Consider the following 20074-nt stretch of genomic DNA (forward strand, 5'->3'; position numbering starts at 1 on the left):
TCCCAGGCGCTGACGTCTCTCGAAGTGTCGGACATTTTTGGGTGACGTCTTGTGTTTGACTCTGCAGACAGGAGGAAGTCACGGCACTCTTTCCTCCTCCTGTCTACACTTTTACAGCACACCAACTTCTAAAAGTTTGCATGCTCTGCTGCAGTTTGGATATAGTGTATTGAGCTGTCGGCCCTGCTTTAAAATTTATGTGTTGCCTGAAAAGGTTGCACTGTCTAGCTCCCACCAGAAACACACACATACCCTTCTTATGACTTTTAAATATTTATAACTTATCTGCAAGCAAGTATTGAGACTTTAACATGGTCCTTGGGCAAGGTCATACCAGAAAGCTCAACTATCTTTAAGACCTTCAGAGAGTTCAAGTCAGCGATCAGACATTCTCTGGGTCTCTACTTGTATGTGTGTGTTTGCACATACATGCTCTTCTTCATGTGATTTGTTTGCACACGTGCACATGTGAGTACTTGCACGCACACCGCCACATACCTGACGTGTCTGCCATTATCCCTGCAGGGTTCACCTGAGGCGAGGGGTGTTTTACCATATCAAATATTTGTAACGAGTGACTCATGACTGAGTGAGCGAATCCTCTCTGACACCGCTGAATCTGCTCTGCAGCGTCTCGCTTGAGTGATGAGGTCACTCCTCACTCTCTTCCTACCTGACAGCGACTTTCTTTTTGCTTTTTATCTGTTCCCTTCCGATCTTGTCTGCTGAGTTCATTTTGTTCTCGGCTGTTCTCTTATCGGCTTCGCTCCTCTCTTTCTCAGCCTCATAAACAACCTTTTAAAAGTCACCGAACCTCCTTCAACATCTTGTTTTGAATGTCAGTTATTCGTAGTAAAACATGAGAACTATTTTGGATATGTATAAAAATACTGCATGAGGCAAAAAAAGACAAACTGAAAAATGGCAACGCAATCACAACACAGCTTAGGCAAATGATATTGAGAACATATTGACACCTTTCTGTGGGCCGTGTGTTGCCAAAAGTAGAGCTTGTGAGACTTCCGGTGACGTCATGATAGGAGTAGCAGCTTGATTCACCAGCTGCAGGGAGAAAACCCTCAAAAACCAGCCAAATCATTAGTTTAAGTCTAAATATTTAATACAAACTGCTTACAACGAAAGCTGAAATGTCCGTGCCAAGATAGGACGCAGCAAAGAAAGGCAAAGCGGCTAAAAAAGAAGATAAACGGGACCAAATGGATGTGTCCTCAAACAGTGAAGAGTACACTGAAAGCAACATGGCTGCCGTACTCACAGAACTCCGCAACCTACGAAAGGAACATACGGAGGCTTCTCGAGACACGAAGACCACCTTATATAGGGTTGAATCCACCCTCAATGATGTGATGGAGGGTACGGCAAAATTGGAACAACAAGTAGTGGAGGTCGCTACCATTCGCTACCTTCTCCGTAGAGAAGCCAAACTGTCAGCCAAGTGTGAAGACCTCGAGTCCAGAGCAAGACGAAACAACCTGCGTATATATGGGGTGAAAGAGGGGGAAGAACGGAATGATATGATTAACTTCATAACCAACTTGATGCGCACCTCACTCGACCTGCCAGATGAGCTGGACCTGTGTGTGGAGAGAGCACATCGATCACTGACTATGAAACCAAGGGACTGCCCCTCCAAGAGACTACAGAGTCAAAGAAAAGATACTTCAACAAGCCTGGAAAGAGCGAGAGGTGACATCAAGGACAGAATGTCTTTTTTGACCAGGACTACACATCGGACATACAGAAGAAACATAAGCAGGTACAGGAGGTCATCAAACAACTTAAGGAGAAAAAAGTGAAAGCACAATCCCCTTTCCCAGCTCAACTGAAAATTCACCTGGAATCCGGGGTGAAGACCTTCACGACTATCGCGGATGCGCCCCCACCCTCAAGGAGATGGGAATACATGTTAAGGTGGAGGACCTGGAGACTCACAGAAGGAGCTGTTGCGCAACCACTGGGTCTCGGCGCCGACAACAAACAGAGCAGGCCCATCAACGATGACAAACACGGACTTGCAGATTTTTGTTCGAAGCAAGGGATGAATAGCAAACGACTTTAAGATGTAAGTAGACTGAAAAGAAACTGTTATATAGCGCTGGTTTTGAACCAGGTTTATATGTCTGCTTAGTTTGTCTTTATAGTAACAAGGATTTATAATAGGCTGGCCCCTATAACTAAAGAAGAAAAAGGACAACATGGGGTTTATCCCTCCACAGGATGAAGGGCTAAGGTATTTTGATTTAGTTTAATTTAGTTTCTGTTTTATTTTACCTTAGGCAACTCTAATTTCAGCAATTTTGCTGTCAGATAGTTGCAATAGCACAGTGTGATATTTCCCCAGAGAGGTTTTAGTCACAACTCTCTGTACAACAACTGGTTAGTTGGATGTTTGTTCAATCAGTTGGGTGTTTGGAAGTCAGTTCTCGTTCTCTTGTTATGTATAAGTTCTTTCTTTTCATGATGTTTGATGATTATTTCCTTGATTCTAAGAGTCGTACAGTCATATGTTGTAACTCAGAGGGTATACAGGTGCATGTTGAACTACTGACATGGAGGCCTGGGTGGAGAACTAGGTTGAAGGATAATATTAATGTCTTTTCCGTACATTAATGAACAATTTGATCATAGCTACCAATAATGTCCGTGGATTGAATCATCCTATTAAAAGAAAAAATATATATAATCAGCTAAATAAATTGCAATGTTCCATCGCTTCACTACAGGAAACCCACCTATCAGAAGGTGAACATAAAAAATGAAGAAGGGAATGGGTAAATTAAGTTTATAGTTCTTCATTTGGTAAAAAAAAAAGGGGAGTAGCAATTTGAATTAATAAGACACTGGCCTTTTCATTGGAAAAGACTATCCAAGATCAAATGGGGAGGTTTGTTATGGTAGTGGGCACAATAGGGGAGAAGGAGGTATCTATTTTGAATCTGTATGCCCCGAATGAATACGATCATAATTTCTTTGAGGAAATTGCAAATGTCATTGCTGCTAATGCTAAGGGCATGATGATAGTCGGGGGGACTTTAATGCTGTACAAGATGGAAGAATAGATAGAACACCTGCAGAAAGGGGACCCCAAATAAAAAAAAACAAATCACTTAATGCTATGATTTCAGAATTAGGACTTGTGGATCCTTGGAGATTCAAAAACCCTAAAGAGAATGACTATAGTTTCTTTTCAAATGTTCATACTCCAGGATCAACTTTTTTTGTCTCTCCCAACAATATTTGTATAAAGTAGTAGATTGTCATATTGAACCGATAACGTTGAGTGACCATGCCTCTGTCATGTTAAATATAGATTTAGGTAGAGGAAATGTTTTCAGATATTGGAGACTAAAAAACCACAGGAGCACATACAATTCTTCCTGACCTAAAAGAAACCAGGAAGGCTCTAGACAAGCTCCTCACTTATAAAGCAGAAGTGCTTTAAGATTTTCCAAACAGAGATATTATGAGATGGGAAACAGAGCCAGCGGCCTGTTAGCTTTTCAACTTCGTAAAGCTCAGGCTAATCGTTTGGTTCCTAAAATTGTACATGCCATACATAAAAAAACAGTTTCTCATCCAAAGGAAATAGCTGATGCCTTTGCATCATTTTATAAAAAGCTATACGAAGAACCAAAACTAAACACACTAACTGATAATTCTGAAACCTTTCTTACCAGTTTAAATGTACCCTCACTATCAGAAGATGAAGCATTACAGATGACATCAGATATTACGGAAGCTGAAATACAGGAAGCCATAAAAAACTAAAAAACAACAAATCTCCAGGGACAGATGGACTCCCTGGAGAATTCTATAAATGTTTCATAGATGATTTAGCACCGACTTTAACAAAAGTTTTCAACTATGCGCTCTCCAGAGGTGAAGCTCCAAATACATGGTCAGAGGCCATTATATCAGTGATCCACAAAGACGGTAAAGACCCAACATTGTGTGAAGGGTATAGACCCATCAGCCTGCTCGGTAATGATTTGAAGCAACTGACTAATATCCTGGCAAAGAGGATGCAGAAAATTATAGCAAAATGTATTAATCCGGACCAGACAGGCTTTATCCCTGGCAGACGAGGAGCTAATAATATAAGGAGAACGTTTATTTTATAACATGTGCCAAGAAAAGTGTGCAAAACTCTATGCTAATTAGTTTAGATTCACAGAAACCATTCGATACTGTGAATTGGCAATTCCTGACTAAAACACTGGCTGCTATGGGATTCCACCCAAGGTTTACTGAGTGGATAATGGTTATATACACAAATCCAAAGTCGTGTGTCAGAGTAAATGGATGTGGTTCGGATTTTTTCTACCTTGAGCAGTCAGGGAGATTGCCTCGGTCCCCTGCTCTTTGCTACAACTATTGAGCCCCTAGCAGCATTAATAAGGCAAAACGGTAACATTAAAGGGACTGTTTGTAAGATTCAGAAATGCTTGTTAACAGCAACACCCAAGGCTGTTAAGTCAATGAAAGTCAGCGTCGGGCTCGCGCTCGCTCGCTTCGCATAGACAGGAACGAGCATCCGTCAAAACAGTGAGGCGACACACGTCAGCTAAAACCACAATATCACTCTATATTTCAGCTGTTTGGCAGTAATGTTAGCTGACCAGACGAAGGTCTCTCCATGAATCAATGCTGATCCTAGTGTTGGCTTTTCCTGCCTCAGCCTCCCGACCGGGGTTGGAGGGAGACACCGGCACCCGGTCAGACACGATAATGTTTCTCTCTGCGGAGCCCCGTCACTTCACAAGACATGGGAAACCTCTGTTGGTCTGGAGGAGCTGCAGCAGTTATTTCTGCACAAACGTCCACTGTACATTCACTAGATATTCTCAGAGCTAAACTAACTCTTCTGCAGTGTGGAGTGTGCGCGCATGCACGTGAGAGGTGGAGCGAGCTGTGAGTGAAGGCAGGCAGGCAGAGGAGCAGAGGAGCAGAGTACAGCAGAGACTCCGGTCCTGGAGACCAAAGCTACGGTCTCCCCCCGCGTCCTCCGACCGCGGTCAATACTGTTTAACAGACGGGCTTCACTAGATACAACCAAGAGGTTTTGGTGCTTCACTGTAGTTTGTGTTGGAGTCTGAGTCTGAACAGCGTAGCCACACGCGAGAGCGCATATGCGAGCGTGAATGGGACACCGACCCGGGTGATTTATACGTGTAAGAAGTTACAAACAGTCCCTTTAAGGGTATAAAAGACGCAGGTCATATAGAACATAAAATCTCGCTCTACACGGACGACGTATTAATGTATATCAGTGACCCAGTTTCCTCTGTCCCAGCACTGATAAGAAACCTGAGAGAATATCGAGAATATTCAGGTTATCAAATTAACCAATCAAAATCTGAGGCAAGGATGGTGGTGGGACAATGGCCTTCACAACTAGTAGGATGATTCCAATTCCACTGGTCTAACCTAGGGTTTAGATACCTAGGAGTTGTCATAACTGCTGACACATCACAGCTATTTAAGGCCAACTATAGGAAACTGATGGATGAAATAAAAACTGACCTTGTAAGATGGGAAATCTTTCCCCTATCCCTAACAGGACGAGTGGAAACGATCCGAATGAACATTCTGCCACGGCTGCTCTTTATTTTCTAAATTCATTTGGCAAAACAAAAGACCCAGAATTAAATTTAAAAGACTTTTATGCTCAAAGGAAAATGGAGGGCTAGATTTACCTAACCCCGAAAAGTATTACTGGGCAGCCCAGCTCAGATCAATGGTGGCATGGTTATCCCAAGATAAAGATACCATATGGGTCAGTATGGAGCAGAGTGACTGCCCAAATATGCCCTTAGACACAATTCCATTCTTGAACCAAGATATCTGGAGGGCAAATAAAATTAGTAATCAATGGGTAAAAAACACTTTAAAAATATGGTCAAAGGTTAGAAAAAAGCTAGGACTCCCTATATCTATATCTAGAGCAGTGAAGATTGCACACAACATTGACTTCCCTCCATCTAAATTAGAGGCAGGCTTCAAAAAGTGGGAAGAAAAAGGCTTAATCATGTTGGAGCAGTTATTTGAAGGAGGAGTCCTGTTGTCTTCTCAACAGCTTCAGCATAAACACAAACTAACAATGTACATCACCATCTAACTTAGAACACTTCTTTATGTTAACAATTAAAGGGACTATTAAAAAGAAGATCATATCATATATATATACAAGATATTACAAGAAGAACTAATGGATAACAGCTTGGACATTAAAGAAAAATGGGAACTGGAGATGAACACTATAATTTTGGATAAAACCTGGGAACTATCGTGCAGAGAGGGACAATAACCAATAGCCCCACTTGGAGGGAATTTGACTGGAGAGTCAGGATGAGGTTTTTCAGGACTCCTCTTGTCACATCAAAATCCGGTGGTACCTCTGATCAATGCTGGAGGGGTTGTGGCCTAACAGGAGACCACACGCACATATTCTGGGACTGTCCAAAACTACTAGAATATTGGCAAAATATACAAAAAGAAATAAAAAAATGTTTGGATATAGTCTGCCCTTAAAACAAAAATAACCTAATTTTTCTAAATTGATGTGAACTAAATGAATATGTAACAACCTGGAGATTTTTATTTTTTTAGTTTTCTATACATTTCTGTTGATATGTATTTATTATATTACTTGTTTCTACTTCTCTTCTCTTCTGGCCTAGTGTGAGTATGGGTAGGCATGTTGTTTTTCCTCCCTGTACATCTGTGTATTCTCTGGGCCTATGGACGAAGAGTGTTGCTCGTTCCTACTTGGTGGAGCGATGTGTGGACATTGTGGGGATGCCGAGGCTCACGGACTGCCTCCTAAGGACATTTGACCCTGCTGTGTTATGTTCAAACATGTGACTGTGCTGTCCAACTGTACCTGTTGAAAGGAAATAAAAAAAAAAGTAAAGCTTGTACATTATTGTGTCAGTATTTACAGTTACATAAATAGTGTTTACTCAAAGCACTGCAGAAAATTAGTATTTTATAAATGCACATTAAGCCCACGGCATGTTTTACTGAACTTCATTAAGCATGCATCTTCATCTCTTAACTTGTGCAAGCTTAGCTACACATCATTGTAACCTATATGAAATGAATCAATCTGTGTTTAAGAAGAAAAACACAGATGTTAATTTTCATTGCAAAAGCTTTAACAGAGGCCTTGATTCCTTTCCCCTCTGATTCCTGTATGTGTTGTGTCTGTTGTTCTGTGTGTTTGTGTCTGTTCCTATTTGAAACTTGTTTTAGTTGCTGCCCATCTTGACCGGAACTCCCTGGAAGAAGAGATATTGTAACTCAACTGGACGTTTCTGGTTAAATAAAGGATAAATACAATTAAGAAAAAAATGGAACATGGATCAACTTCAGCTTTAATCAGTAGTTTGCACTGTGGATGCCTGTGGCCTGGCTGTTCATAGAATTGTATAGAGCCCTATAGCAGACACAGGCAGACAGGTTATTGAATATTTGAGACTATAAAGTAATTTATGTTCATATGAAGATATATAATAATCATAATAATCATAATAATGTACAAAAAGGTGGTCTGAAAGTAGGGCTTTTGGATTTAGGGGGCTTGTTTTTGCTCAGTCCACAGTTGTGTTTGACTACAGCAGAGCAGCATTCTGGGTCTGTGTTTACAGTTTTTGGTCAGCAGTCCATGATGTTTCACTGACAAGAGACCACAGCATGCTGAAAGTGACCTCCATTTTGACTGGATGGATGAGGCACTGTGTGTGTGTGTGTGTGTGTGTGTGTGTGTGTGTGTGTATGCGTGCGTGCGTGTGTGCGTGCGTGCGTGTGTGTGTGTGTGTGTGTGTGTGTGTGTGCGTGCGTGCGTGCGTGCGTGCGTGCGTGCGTGCGTGGATGTGAGAGAGATTGGGGATGTTTCTCAGCGTGTCAACAGCTGAAATGGTGCATGGCAGAGGCAGCGTTTCTGCCACCTAGTGAGTGTCAAACTGCACTGCATGTTACCTGGAAGCCTGACAGACTGCTGTGGCCTGCTGGAAGAGATGCTTCTGTCATTTTCAAAGATTTTAACTGTTTTTGGCAAAAAAGGATTGATTATGAACCTCCACCCAGAACTAACTAACTAAGCATTGCACAGCAGGCATGAACAAAATGTCTTAATATACGTATGCGTCTCCCAAAAGGAAAATATTTGAAACATATTCTGTCATTGTTGAGCCAGTAAGACTCCAGTCAGTGTACATTTATAGTAAATGCTCACTACTTTGTGCCCCTTGTATAAGGTCATTTTCTGTTGAGGGTGCAACTCATTGTTTTCCATTCTGCCTGATTTTATTCATGGTGGATTCACCTCCTGGTAGTGGTATTCTTCTTCTTCTTCTTCTTCTTCTTCTTCTTCTTCTTCTTCTTCTTCTTCTGCATCTTCATCTTCTTATTCTTATTCTTCTTATTCTTCTTCTTCTTCTTCTTCTATGGCTGAAGATGGAATGAATACTTTTCCTCCAGAGTCATCTTCCTCGCTGATGATGATATGTTTAATCACCTGATGAAGGTTGAAGGTTCATCCTGTACGTTTTGTGACAGGGCATCCTGTTGTTGGCTTATGGCCTCGCTCTCTGCCTTTACATTATGGTTTCATGTAAATTAGGGCTGCAGCTAATGATAATTTTCATTGTCAAATAATCTGTCAATTATTTCCTCGATTAATCAATTAGTTGTTTGGTCTATAAAATTTCAGAAAATGTTGAAAAAAGGCGATCAGTGTTTCCCAAAGCCCAAGATGACGTCCTCAAATGTCTTATTTTGTCCACAACTCAAAGATGTTCAGTTTACTGTCATAGAGGAGGAAAGAAACCAGAACATAGTCACATTTAAGAAGCTAGAACTGTGCTTTTTGTAAAAGCTTTGGACCATAGTCGCTTGATATGTTAAACAATGTTGAAACCTCAGGATTGGTATAAAGAGCTGTTCGATGCTTTGCTTTCCACGTGAGAATGGCTCAGTTCGTCCAAGGTTGTTCTCCTCTCAGTGGATCTCCTCTCCTCTCAGCTTTCATCTCGTCTCCTGTCCAATATTACATACATATTTAACAGCTGGAGTCAATGAAAGTCAAGAAAGATTTAAATCAGAGGCTCATCACTCACCGTTTTCGTACCTCTCTGATCTGCTTCTGCATATTTTAAGATTAAAAATCAATAAACTAAATCAATCTTCATCTGTCCTCTCCTCACCTCGTCTTTCTCACATCTTGGCATGTTTTTTTCTTCTTGTTTTTGAATTCATTCACCTCCCTTATCCTTAAATAAATGAACTGAATAGTTTCCTCCTTTCCATCCACTCCTTATGTTTATTCATTAAACACATTTATGAATGCTCTCTCCTCTTCAGCATGCAGGCTGAGCCCACATCTGATCACTACCATTGTTTTCTTTGTCTCCACAGATGAGTTCGTTCAGTACGAGGGCTCTGACGTTGCTCTCGTCCATCTTCGGGGCTTGCGGCTTGCTGTTGGTGGGCGTCGCCGTGTCAACAGACTACTGGTTGCTGATGGAGGAGGGCATCGTCCTGCAGCAGAACCAGACCACCGAGGTCAAGATGGCTCTACACTCCGGCCTCTGGAGGGTCTGCTTCGTGGCCGGTTGGTAACAATTTCATGTCCCGATTTAGTTTTCATGATATGATTTATATTTTATTTCATACTAGTATTTTGTATCACAATTGATTTTACAGTTGTTATGTAACCAGTAGGCAATTTGAGGAGGGGGGGTGATGCCATCCACCTTGTTAGCAAAATGACCAAAATGCATCCTCCTTGCCATCCCCTAGTAGCAGAGAGAGTGATGGGGCAGAGGGCTTGTTTGTTGAATATGTTGGTCTAGTACCTGACTCATTGATCCTTTATCTGACAGAGGTTTGTGCAAGACCCCAACATGGCTCTGAAACATCACTAAGTTAGAAGGCGGGTGAAGGCAGGGTACACTCTGGACAGGTCTACAGACTATCACAGGGCTGACACATAGAGACAGACAACCATTCACAGCTACGGGACATTTAGAGTCAACAATGAACCTGCATGTCTTTGGACTGTGGGAGGAAGCTGGAGAACCGGAGAAAACCAACACTAACACGGGGAGAACATGCAGAAGGGCCCCAAGCCTGCATCTAATGTTGGCTGATTTACAGCCAAAGATTCTGTTTCAATTGATCTTTTTACATTTTCAATAGAGAGTACATCAACAATGAGAGTCATTGAGGCAGTATGTTATCTCTGTTTGAATTTTGCCTTTAAAGATGAAGGTTCCCCAGTGGAAACAAAAAAAGACTGTTCATTCATGCATTCGAACACACACACACACACACACACACACACACACACACAGACACACAGACAGCAGGGATACAAATAACTGTCCTTATTGCAGTAGCTGTCTGTGTTTGGGGTCATGATGGTGTTGCTCTGGGGAGGCGGCCATGTTTGTGTTTCCCTGTTGTCTGATGCCTGGTACAAAAGGTCAGAGGAGGGAAACGCTGGTGGCATTTAAACGGCCGTGTGTGTGTGTGTGTGTGTGTGTGTGTGTGTGTGTGTGCGTGTGCGTGTGTGTGTGTGTGTGTGTGTGTGTGTGTGTGTGTGTGTGTGTGTGTGTGCGCGTGTGTGCGTGTGTGTGTGTGCGCGTGAATGAGAGAGGGGAAAGAAACCCTGTTTGTCTGTCTGTACATGTATGCATCATTTTGTTGACATATTTTTGTATAAATATATAGATGTATATAGTGTGTGTGTGTGTGTGTGTGTGTGTCCTCTCTCTGCCTACAGTCGGAGGTTAATTGTCATGTCTGTATTCAGCTCCTCTCTCTCTCAGCTCAGACCTTGTTTTCTCCTGAACCTCCTGACCTCCATCTGTCTCTGCCTCTAATTCACTTTTTCTCTCACTTTCCATCCTCCACCCCTCTTTTTCTCTCTTCTTTCTCTCTTTTGGGGTCTCTCTATTCTCTCTCACCTCTCTTTTCATTCGTCCTTTCCGAGTCTCTTTGTTCGTCTCCGCTGAGTCTCTCTGCCTCTCCGTCTGCCCTTTCTCTGTGTATCTTAACTTCTGTGCTTTGTTTGTTTGTTTATTCAGGTTTTATTTCCATATGCAAATATTTCCATATTGTTTGTGACCCCATGAAGACCCAAACACCTCCCACTTAAACACCCACTCATCTCTCTTCTTTCCTTCTCTCTCTATCTGTTTCCTTTTGTCCCTCTCAGGACCCGAGAAGGGCAGATGTGTGGCGTCAGAGTATTTCACCGAGCCAGAGATAGAGATCACGACAGAAAACACAGCCAACATACTCAGTAAGTCCCATCCCCACGTACACATGAAGAAGATCAAATTCAATTGAAATATTTCATTATTGTCTTTCCCATCATTATATTTGAAAATTCATTCAACAAATCCCACTTGGAGAAGATATTTCTCTCTCTTATTCTGGAGAGGGTTGTGAAAAACGATTTTCCACCAACATTGTGATTTGAAGTGAATCCTGCTGGTGTTGGAGTAGAGTATGTGTTGGCAGGTGGAAGCAGGGGCCTGATTACACAATCAATGACACCTGATCCTTATTAAGTCTCACCTGCTATATCTGAAGTTCAGTCCTGTTGGTGTGCAGAAGAGAGACTGGGGTGGTTTTAGACATAAAGAACCTCAGTCTTCTTTCTTATCCTTCTATTCTGTAGACCATACATGCCATATGGTTACAGTCACCTTGTGTATGATCTTGTGTTATGGATATACAGGTGTTTTACATTGCCACTAATCACTGGAATATCTACATATATACATTTTTTAAGTGCCCTTTCACTTTTAATATTAAATGTAATTGTCCTTCCAGCACCTTGTAAACCTTTTATCCAGTTGAGCGCTGGACATCAAGAACTTCACTGAAATTGTTCAAGAAATAAAGAATATTTCTTCAAAAACCAAACCAGATGTCTGTATTGGTGCTCCATTTCTCCAACAAACATTGCCACCTACTGTATATCAGACTTAACTTTTAGTCACAGTACCACTTTTTGTCAGCTTGATGTTAGCTTTTTGACTATACACAGAAAGTGTTTTGAGCTATTAATAAACCACACGGTGTAATTTCCTCCGTTCAATCTTATTATCTTATTCAGCTAAAAACTACTGACTGAAACAGTAATAACATAGAAAACATGACAACATTTTTATCAGTATCAAACACAATCTGTTTGATTTAATCTTCTTTTCACAACCAGAAGGTTAAAGTCGATGCTGGCAAAAGAACCTTTGCAGTCCCATATTAATTTTTAAAGAACCGTGTGTATACTGAACACATATATATATATATATATGTATATATATATATATATATATATATATATTTGGTCAAACAGTAAATGAATGTGGAGAGCACGCTGCAGTTCCCCGCGGAGCTATTTTGTCTCTGAGCTGTTTTAATGATTTAAGATGTTGACACGGTGAACTGGCTTCAAAGTGCTCCGCCCGCCACGGTCTGCTCCGTCTCTTTGAAGTCAAGTTGTTGGAGACACCGGGGGGAAGACATTTGGTCCGTTTAACGCTGGATAAATGTCCTCAGGTAGACGCACAAGTCATAACACTCTAGGAGCACTGTGGGAGAAGTTGCTGAATAAATCATACGCTGCCTCGCTCAACACAACCCAGGGTGAGCTCCAGCAGACCTCTGCTTATAAGAATACAGACATTTACATACCAACCTGGGTATTCTGAAACATGGTTTAGTTATGATTTGACAGGAAAACATCTCCAAAACTAAAACCGCACAAAAGATGCTAGAAGTTCTTTGTAGGTTCATGGCTAGAATTATAAGACAAGGGTGGCTCAGTGTCTTCACTGTAAGACAACCCTGTCTCCTACAAAATGACATTTCCATACAACTAAACTGCATTCTCAATTACGTTCCAAGGGAAAAATATTTTCTCCCAGATTGTGGTCACAGTTTTAATCAGTTTTAAACACGTGGTTAACGTAAATTGAAACAAAACAAAACACGCAAAAGTACTTGGTTTTAGTTTAATAAAAAAAAAAAAATCATGGTTTGGCTTTAAATTATTACATTTGTTTCATTATTAAGCTACAGATGTAAATTAAAATATGTAAACGCTGACTTTTAGTTTTGTACGGGACACAGACGGCTGTCTCCTGGGTGAAAGTCCTGTGTTTGTTTGGCTCATCCGACCCCCCCGACCTCCTCCCTACACGGACTTCCGCGGACTATCATTACAAAACACACATAATACATTTCCCTCGAAACGTAATTCACAGTGCAGTTTAGTTTTATGGGAACGTAACGCTGGGAACATTCAGCTCCTCATATTCTTGAAGGCAAACATGTTTCTCAGATTTAAAACAAAAAAACAGCACACCATTTCCTAGACAGTCTGAAGTTCTGCATCCCACTTTGGAGTAGAACAACTAACCCAACATGTTGGATGTGAGTCTGACTCTAAAGCTGCACTCATCAATATGTTCATATTAACAACTGATCAAGTAAGCAAGCTAACTGACTGAGTTAGACACTGGTGGACATAGAGGAACATTTAGGAGCCAGATATTTCCCTCGGGAGTTGGTGGACACCAAATCGGAGCTAAAAGAGCCATCATTGAACTTAAATTCATCGGGTGATTAGGAACAGGACTCCAAATGAATGGTATTGTTGCTCCATGTATGCTGGATGTGTGAATAGGCAGCTGTTTGCTAACTCATTTACCATAAGTTTATAAGTTGATAATATATAACTGCATCTTGGAGCTTCTTCTGCTCCCCCCAAGTGACCAAAATAATCGAGTTATTGCTGGTTTCATTATTTCAGTACTATGCTGAGGAGACTCCTAGTGCTTCAACAGTTCTTTAGAGTTTGGAGTATGAACCAAACCATCTTCTATGTGCAATAACAAGGTTTTGATCATGTAAGATATTTATGTACCAGTTAAAAAGGTTGATATTGCCACTTTTGGACTTACTAGGCAACAATCCTCCTTCCTCTGGTGTCTACTACTGGTTTTGATAATTGATGAAGGTAAATAAAAATAACCATATTGAGGCATTTTTAATATAAAAAAAATGAACAAGACTTATAATCTACTCACTAACACAGGCATATTTAATATTCATAGTTTTCCTATCAAACTTACGTCTTAGCCTTCAACAGGTTTAAAGCAGCAGTAGGTGAGATTGGAGCAAATATGATTAAAAAAGGTTATTTTTATAAAACGGTCGCTATATCGTGACAGTAGTACATGAAACAGGTAACCTGAAAAAAATCATGTGTCCTCTGTGTCCTCCGGTGCTCCTAACGGCATCTGCAAGATTTCCCAGACAGGAGGAAAACAAGCAATCAGAGCTGATCTGAGGTCTGCTGTCCAGCTGCCGTCTATGAGAGCCGGCTGTCAATCACTCTGAACTCCGACCAAACGGTCAAACTAGGCAGCGCTGATCAAATATGAATCAATATTCTGTTACGTTAATGTCTATTTCTCTCCTCAGATGTTCTCAGAATCATCTTATAGTGCACTATTTAAAAGGGGGGAAATATTTCAGTTAAACTGGTAAAACACGTGTCATGATTAAACTTTGAATGGGATTTTGTCTCCAGCATTCTGCAACTCCTTTCTGAAGTGAATAATGGTCTTCATTCATCAACATTTCCCCTCTGCTAATATCTGCATGATCTTGTTTTTAATCATGTCCATCCTTCTCTTTCCTTCTCCCACAATCCTCCAGAAATGGTCCGAACTGCCACTCCCTTCCCCATGGTCTCCCTGCTCTTCGTCTTCACCGCCTTCGTCATCAGCAACATTGGACACATCCGGCCGCAGCGCACCATCCTCGCCTTTGTTTCTGGAATATTCTTCATACTGTCAGGTATGTCTGCACACTGACTCTTGATCATGCAGTGGAAGTGTTCAGTTCATACAGACCTTGTTTTAGTGCACATAAACAAGGTTTGCAATCAAAAATTCACAGAACACAAATTGTTATACTCTTGTAGAACAACTACAGACTCCAGGCTTTTCTTGTCATGGTTTGTTTCCATATTTTCCAATTATTCTGCTGTGTCTTGTAGTCATTGCAAAGCAGCCTGCGAGACAAACCTCAGTACTCAGCGGTCGGAGGATCTGTGGATGGAAGCTCTCTGGAGAACAAACACATTTTCTAGGAATACAAAATGCGACTTGCTCAGTGAGTTTATGCCAAAAAGTAAAATCAAGTGAGCTCCATCCGACTAATGGGACTACTTTGAGGAATATTTGTCTTCTGGCTAATCCTTTCCCCAGCCGTCCTCAAAGGTTTCTGATCAGGTGATGAAACCTGACCGTGAACTCTCCTCGGCTGCTCTCGGGTCACTCTTTTCTTGCCTCGCTTTAAGTTGCATGTTTGGCACGATGATGGTGAAGATTTAAAACTCGTCCTGTTTCTACAGATAATAAAACTTTAGGAAGAGCGTTGTATCAGAAATTTCAGAATGGCTGAGGGTACAGTTTCTGCTATTACTTTTTGACCGTCCTGTCCTCTACCGTTTGTTGTCTTATTGCAAAGGTTTTCTTTTATATTCTGCAGCAACACAAAAAGGTTGGCGCACTTCAGCTTTTTGCTGTTTGTCCTTGAAGAACAGATGTATTTGTTCAAGTAAAACATCACAGCTACACTTGTTGTATTACCACAATATATACCAACACGTTCTTATTCCAACCGAACACATACGGACGCTTTGTCACTCATTACATCCCAATAGCCATTGATAAATGAAATGCTCATCATGCTCTCAAAAAAAAGAAAATCCATCTTCCACAAGCTGCTAGCTTGACAGCTGTGAGTACTAACAACAGCCATGTTTATTGTTAACGTTCACAATTATAATTTAGGGGGAGTGTCTTTGGAGAGAGTCCTGAAGAAACAGACTGGAAGTGTTGCCAACTCGGCGACTTTCTCTCGAGATTTAGGGACATTTGGAGAAGCTAGCTACTTTCATTGGAAAGAGTTGGCAACACTGGGCTGGGTTATGGTTGAATCATTTTTAAAATCTAGCTTACTCTTGCTTGTTTCTCCAATGCTACCTACCCAAGCTTTAACTTGATGATTTGTAGATCAAAAGACATCTAGATATTAAAGTTTTAAAAAATTGTTAAATTTGACTGAAACTTGAACTCTTTGCATCAGAAAATACGTATCGTGGAAAGATTGTGGTCTTGGTTACTATAATCAGTAATATTGAAAAAGATGAAAAAAATATATGCGCACACTGCTGTCTCATTCCCAGTTCCTTTTTCATTTTACATGGACATAACAGGGTATTAAACTGAATTATTACACGGCTTTGTTTAATATTGAATTCTGATTGGTCAATCACGGCGTTCTACGGCCTATTATTTCTTTATAACAGACCGTTGCTATGGGCGCAGTTCTAATGTCAGACTCTGGCGGACGTTTTTTTTGTCAAATCATTGATTTCTTCAGTAAGTAGCCGTGTAATAAGCGGGATAATGTACAGCAAGCGGGTCATTATTGTGAAATAAACCCTGACGGGGCTTTATTTCAACAAAATGTATGGTCCAAACAATTAGTCTTTTTGGGAACAAGATTGCAGGGTGTGGGTATTTTTTGGAGGAAATGGATGAAATGAAATGTGTTGATCTTAACCAAACTGTGATGTGACAATATATGGGATGCAGTATACAAACTCTGGTCTGTGCTTTGTACGTCCGTCCGACCATCCGACCCAACCCCCTTACTATCACTTCTATGGAATATACTGTAGGGAGTCACACTTTCTTGATTTTAAAAAAAACCTACAGGCATCAATTTAATATATGAAAATATTTTTATAGGTGACAACTAATGCTGCAGGAGTTTCTAGAAAGCCACCGAACTGTAGTTCATCAGAACTGTATAGAAACAGGCAAAAAGGGCCGAGGTATGGTATAAGACCTGTGTGATAGTGTAGGACTCCTCCCTTCACCTGTCGGCTTAAATAAGAAGTTAAAAAGCAGCAGAGCCGATGAAGACGAACAAGATTGTTAAAAGTCAACATTCTTCAAGGTTAATGATAAGAAGACAGCTCGGTGGATGGAAGACTCACTCTGCAGCTCTCATTTCCTTTCCCCAGTTGACAGCTTGTCAGACCTTACCTTGTTCTCGCTGCTGGCTGAACAGTGAATGGGATTTAATTCCAAGTAATTGCTCTCTGCCGAGGACGCTGCAGGGCAGCACTGATTTGATGTTTCGCTGCAGGCTTTTGGTAAAAAGTTAAAACTTTAACCAAATAGTCTGGAAGGCGACTTTATTGTAGTTTGACATTTCAATCAGAAAGTTGGTAATGAGGAGGTTGGTTTTCTTCAGGACGACACCTTCTTGGTCTGAGCCAAAGATGTCACATTATCTCACTGCAGTAAGTGGACTGGACACCAACCTTCAGCACAGTCAAATTCTATTACAGCCATGGAGCCTCAAGCCTCAAGCCTCACCCAACAACAGTCAGTGGCGTTAGACTGTCACATATTAAACACGGATGGAAACAATGCAGTATTTGGAATATATATATATGCATAGTTTATTAGAAAGGAACATGTTAGGCCTCAACAATACACACAAGAAGAATCTGTCCACCACAGTACTCCATCAGTTTACTAAAGGCTTGGTGAAAAGCCTGGCTAACAACTTATTATTCCAACTACGCGAAAAATACAACAATGAAAACTTTGTCTCTCAGAAGAACAAAGTTTGCACCTGTAATCCATCTTCCTGTTTCACTGAGGATTAACATTTAACTAAACAAAGTCCTCTGTCACTGAGCTTTCATCTGTTAGGAAGGAGAGTCACTGAAGCCAACAGGGTGACATCACTTCCTCGTGTCGCTGCGGGTCAGCTGGGTGACGTTTCTGGTCGGTTACCTCGAGTGCAGGGTCGAGCGTTCAGTTGATGAAGTGGTTGTTGGGATTTTTTGGACCTCGTTAAACTCTCTCTGTCTCTGTCTCTGTCTCTCTCTCTCTCTCTCTCTCTGTCTCTCTCTCTCTCTCTCTCTCTCTCTCTCTCTCTCTCTGTCTCTGTCTCTGTCTCTCTCTCTCTCTCTCTCTCTCTCTCTCTCTCTCTCTGTCTGTATGTCTGAGCAGACAGGATGACATCACCTTCCTGTTTCAGCCTTTTTCTTTTTGCACGAGTGAGCTTTACCTCACAGATGCTAGCTTAGCATGGCAGACTGCTGACTGGACACTTGGACAGACGTGACAACCATGATGTCATCGTTGGAATGTCACCGAGCCAAGATGGAGAAAAATACATGCATGCATAAACATAGATAAACTCAAAGACCTGTACATACATCACATCAACGTATGTGTGCAGATAAAACACCCCAAAAAGCCTTTTGTCCACTATGGTAGAAAAGCACAACATGTGTTCGATCATTTATTTATTTGTTTTTTTATATATATTTTAATTTATAGGCCTTTATTATATTGGCATCATCTTCATTATATTATTAGTTTTATTAAATGCTAAAAAGTATACATACACTGTAATAAATCCACATAGGCACATGTGATTTCAGATATTTCATATGTGAAAACATTGGTTTCACATGCAATATTACACTTTACATGCATGCAATACATTAATTTACATACAGACATAGTTGCACATTTCATGTGTTGTTTTCACATGTGAAATGTAATTTTAAGAAAACATAACATGTATTTAATTTATTTAGTTATGTTTATTTAACAGTCATTGAATGTCCCAGAGTTAGCTAGAGAGCTAAATTCCATCAGCAGTCCTTCAAATCCACATAAGAATTATAACATCTAATGACAGAAATGTTACTGGTGTGGCAGAAGTCAGTTAGCACACAGAGAGAAACAGCATCTTACAAAGCTGTGAGAACAAAATTCTTATTTTTCGAGAAATTTTGAGTGTAAAAACAGAATCAGAGAATAAACCTGCATTTTTTTTATTATTGAAGTCATTTCTAGTAATTGCTGAGCACCTTCTGTGAGGAATGAAAGACATTTCCCAGTTATTTCTCTCTGATGGTTCATAGCACGAAGAAAGAAATCGATAGTTACCATTTTCGCCCCTCAAGCTTCTATTCCATACTTTGTGTGTTGTTGTTTATCATAAAAGAGAATGCTTTTCAAAGGCAGCGCTGCAATTATTTCACAGACAGCAGGGGAGTCAGAGGAAAACACAGAAATCAGTGGGATTGTAGAAGGATTCTGCAGCAACTGCAACTGTTTGTCTCAGTCAGCATGTGAAAGTGCCCATCAGTCACCCTGAGGTTACAACATGGTGGCTGTGGACCAGCTGTTTCCTCCCATTTCTCCTGAATGTCCTTCCTCATGTCCACTAACTTCTCTCCTACAATTCTTTGTCTGTTTCCTCTCCTCTCTCTCTCTCTGTGAATGTGTGTGTGTGTGCACGTTCATGTACATGTGGTGCCCACACAAGAGAGCTGAGATGAGCATTCAGCCACAACGCTGCCATCTGATGGACAAAAGAGAGCTTTACAGCTCTCAGCCTCATCTCTCTCTCCCTTTTTCACAATGAAATCCACCAGTCTTATTCTCCATATTTAGAATGATGGAAGCACCTGATAAAACACAAAACACAGATGAATGTTTGAAGTCTTTAAATGTCAATGCACTCTCCAGAGATCACCTGCCAATCAGACAGCATGTGGAAATCATGTCCTTCTATTTTCTTTAATGCCTATGTGACTCTCTGGTAAACTGTCTTGCTGTCACCTTAACCTCTTGGAGCCAGTTAACTTCATAGACTGATGACACAATAAACAAACTAGTTTGGATATAAAATAGTGTTTATGATTATATGTAGTACAAGATAAGTCCATTTCAAAGGGCAATGAAAATAGAAATGATGTAAAAGGCACTGTGGCATTTTAAATTCAAAACAAAAGGCAATCAAAGATAAAATAAATCATAAAATGATGTGCCAAATATTGGTTCCAGTGTTTACTTGTTGAGGCTGGGAGCTGTTCCACTTCTTCTTCCTTTGTTATTGCATAATCTTAAATCACATGACT

General features: G+C 40.8%; 1 protein-coding gene across 1 annotated transcript in view; it reads left to right on the forward strand.

The window, feature by feature from the left end:
• cacng7a (calcium channel, voltage-dependent, gamma subunit 7a) overlaps positions 1-20074 on the forward strand; it is a 43343-nt gene that overhangs the window by 13158 nt on the left and 10111 nt on the right. The window contains 3 exon segments of the mRNA XM_037794107.1: positions 9439-9634; positions 11243-11329; positions 14761-14901. Of these exon segments, the coding sequence (XP_037650035.1) occupies positions 9439-9634; positions 11243-11329; positions 14761-14901 (424 nt within the window).

Source organism: Sebastes umbrosus, chromosome 15 (assembly GCF_015220745.1).
Source record: "Sebastes umbrosus isolate fSebUmb1 chromosome 15, fSebUmb1.pri, whole genome shotgun sequence".
Lineage (NCBI taxonomy): Eukaryota > Metazoa > Chordata > Actinopteri > Perciformes > Sebastidae > Sebastes > Sebastes umbrosus.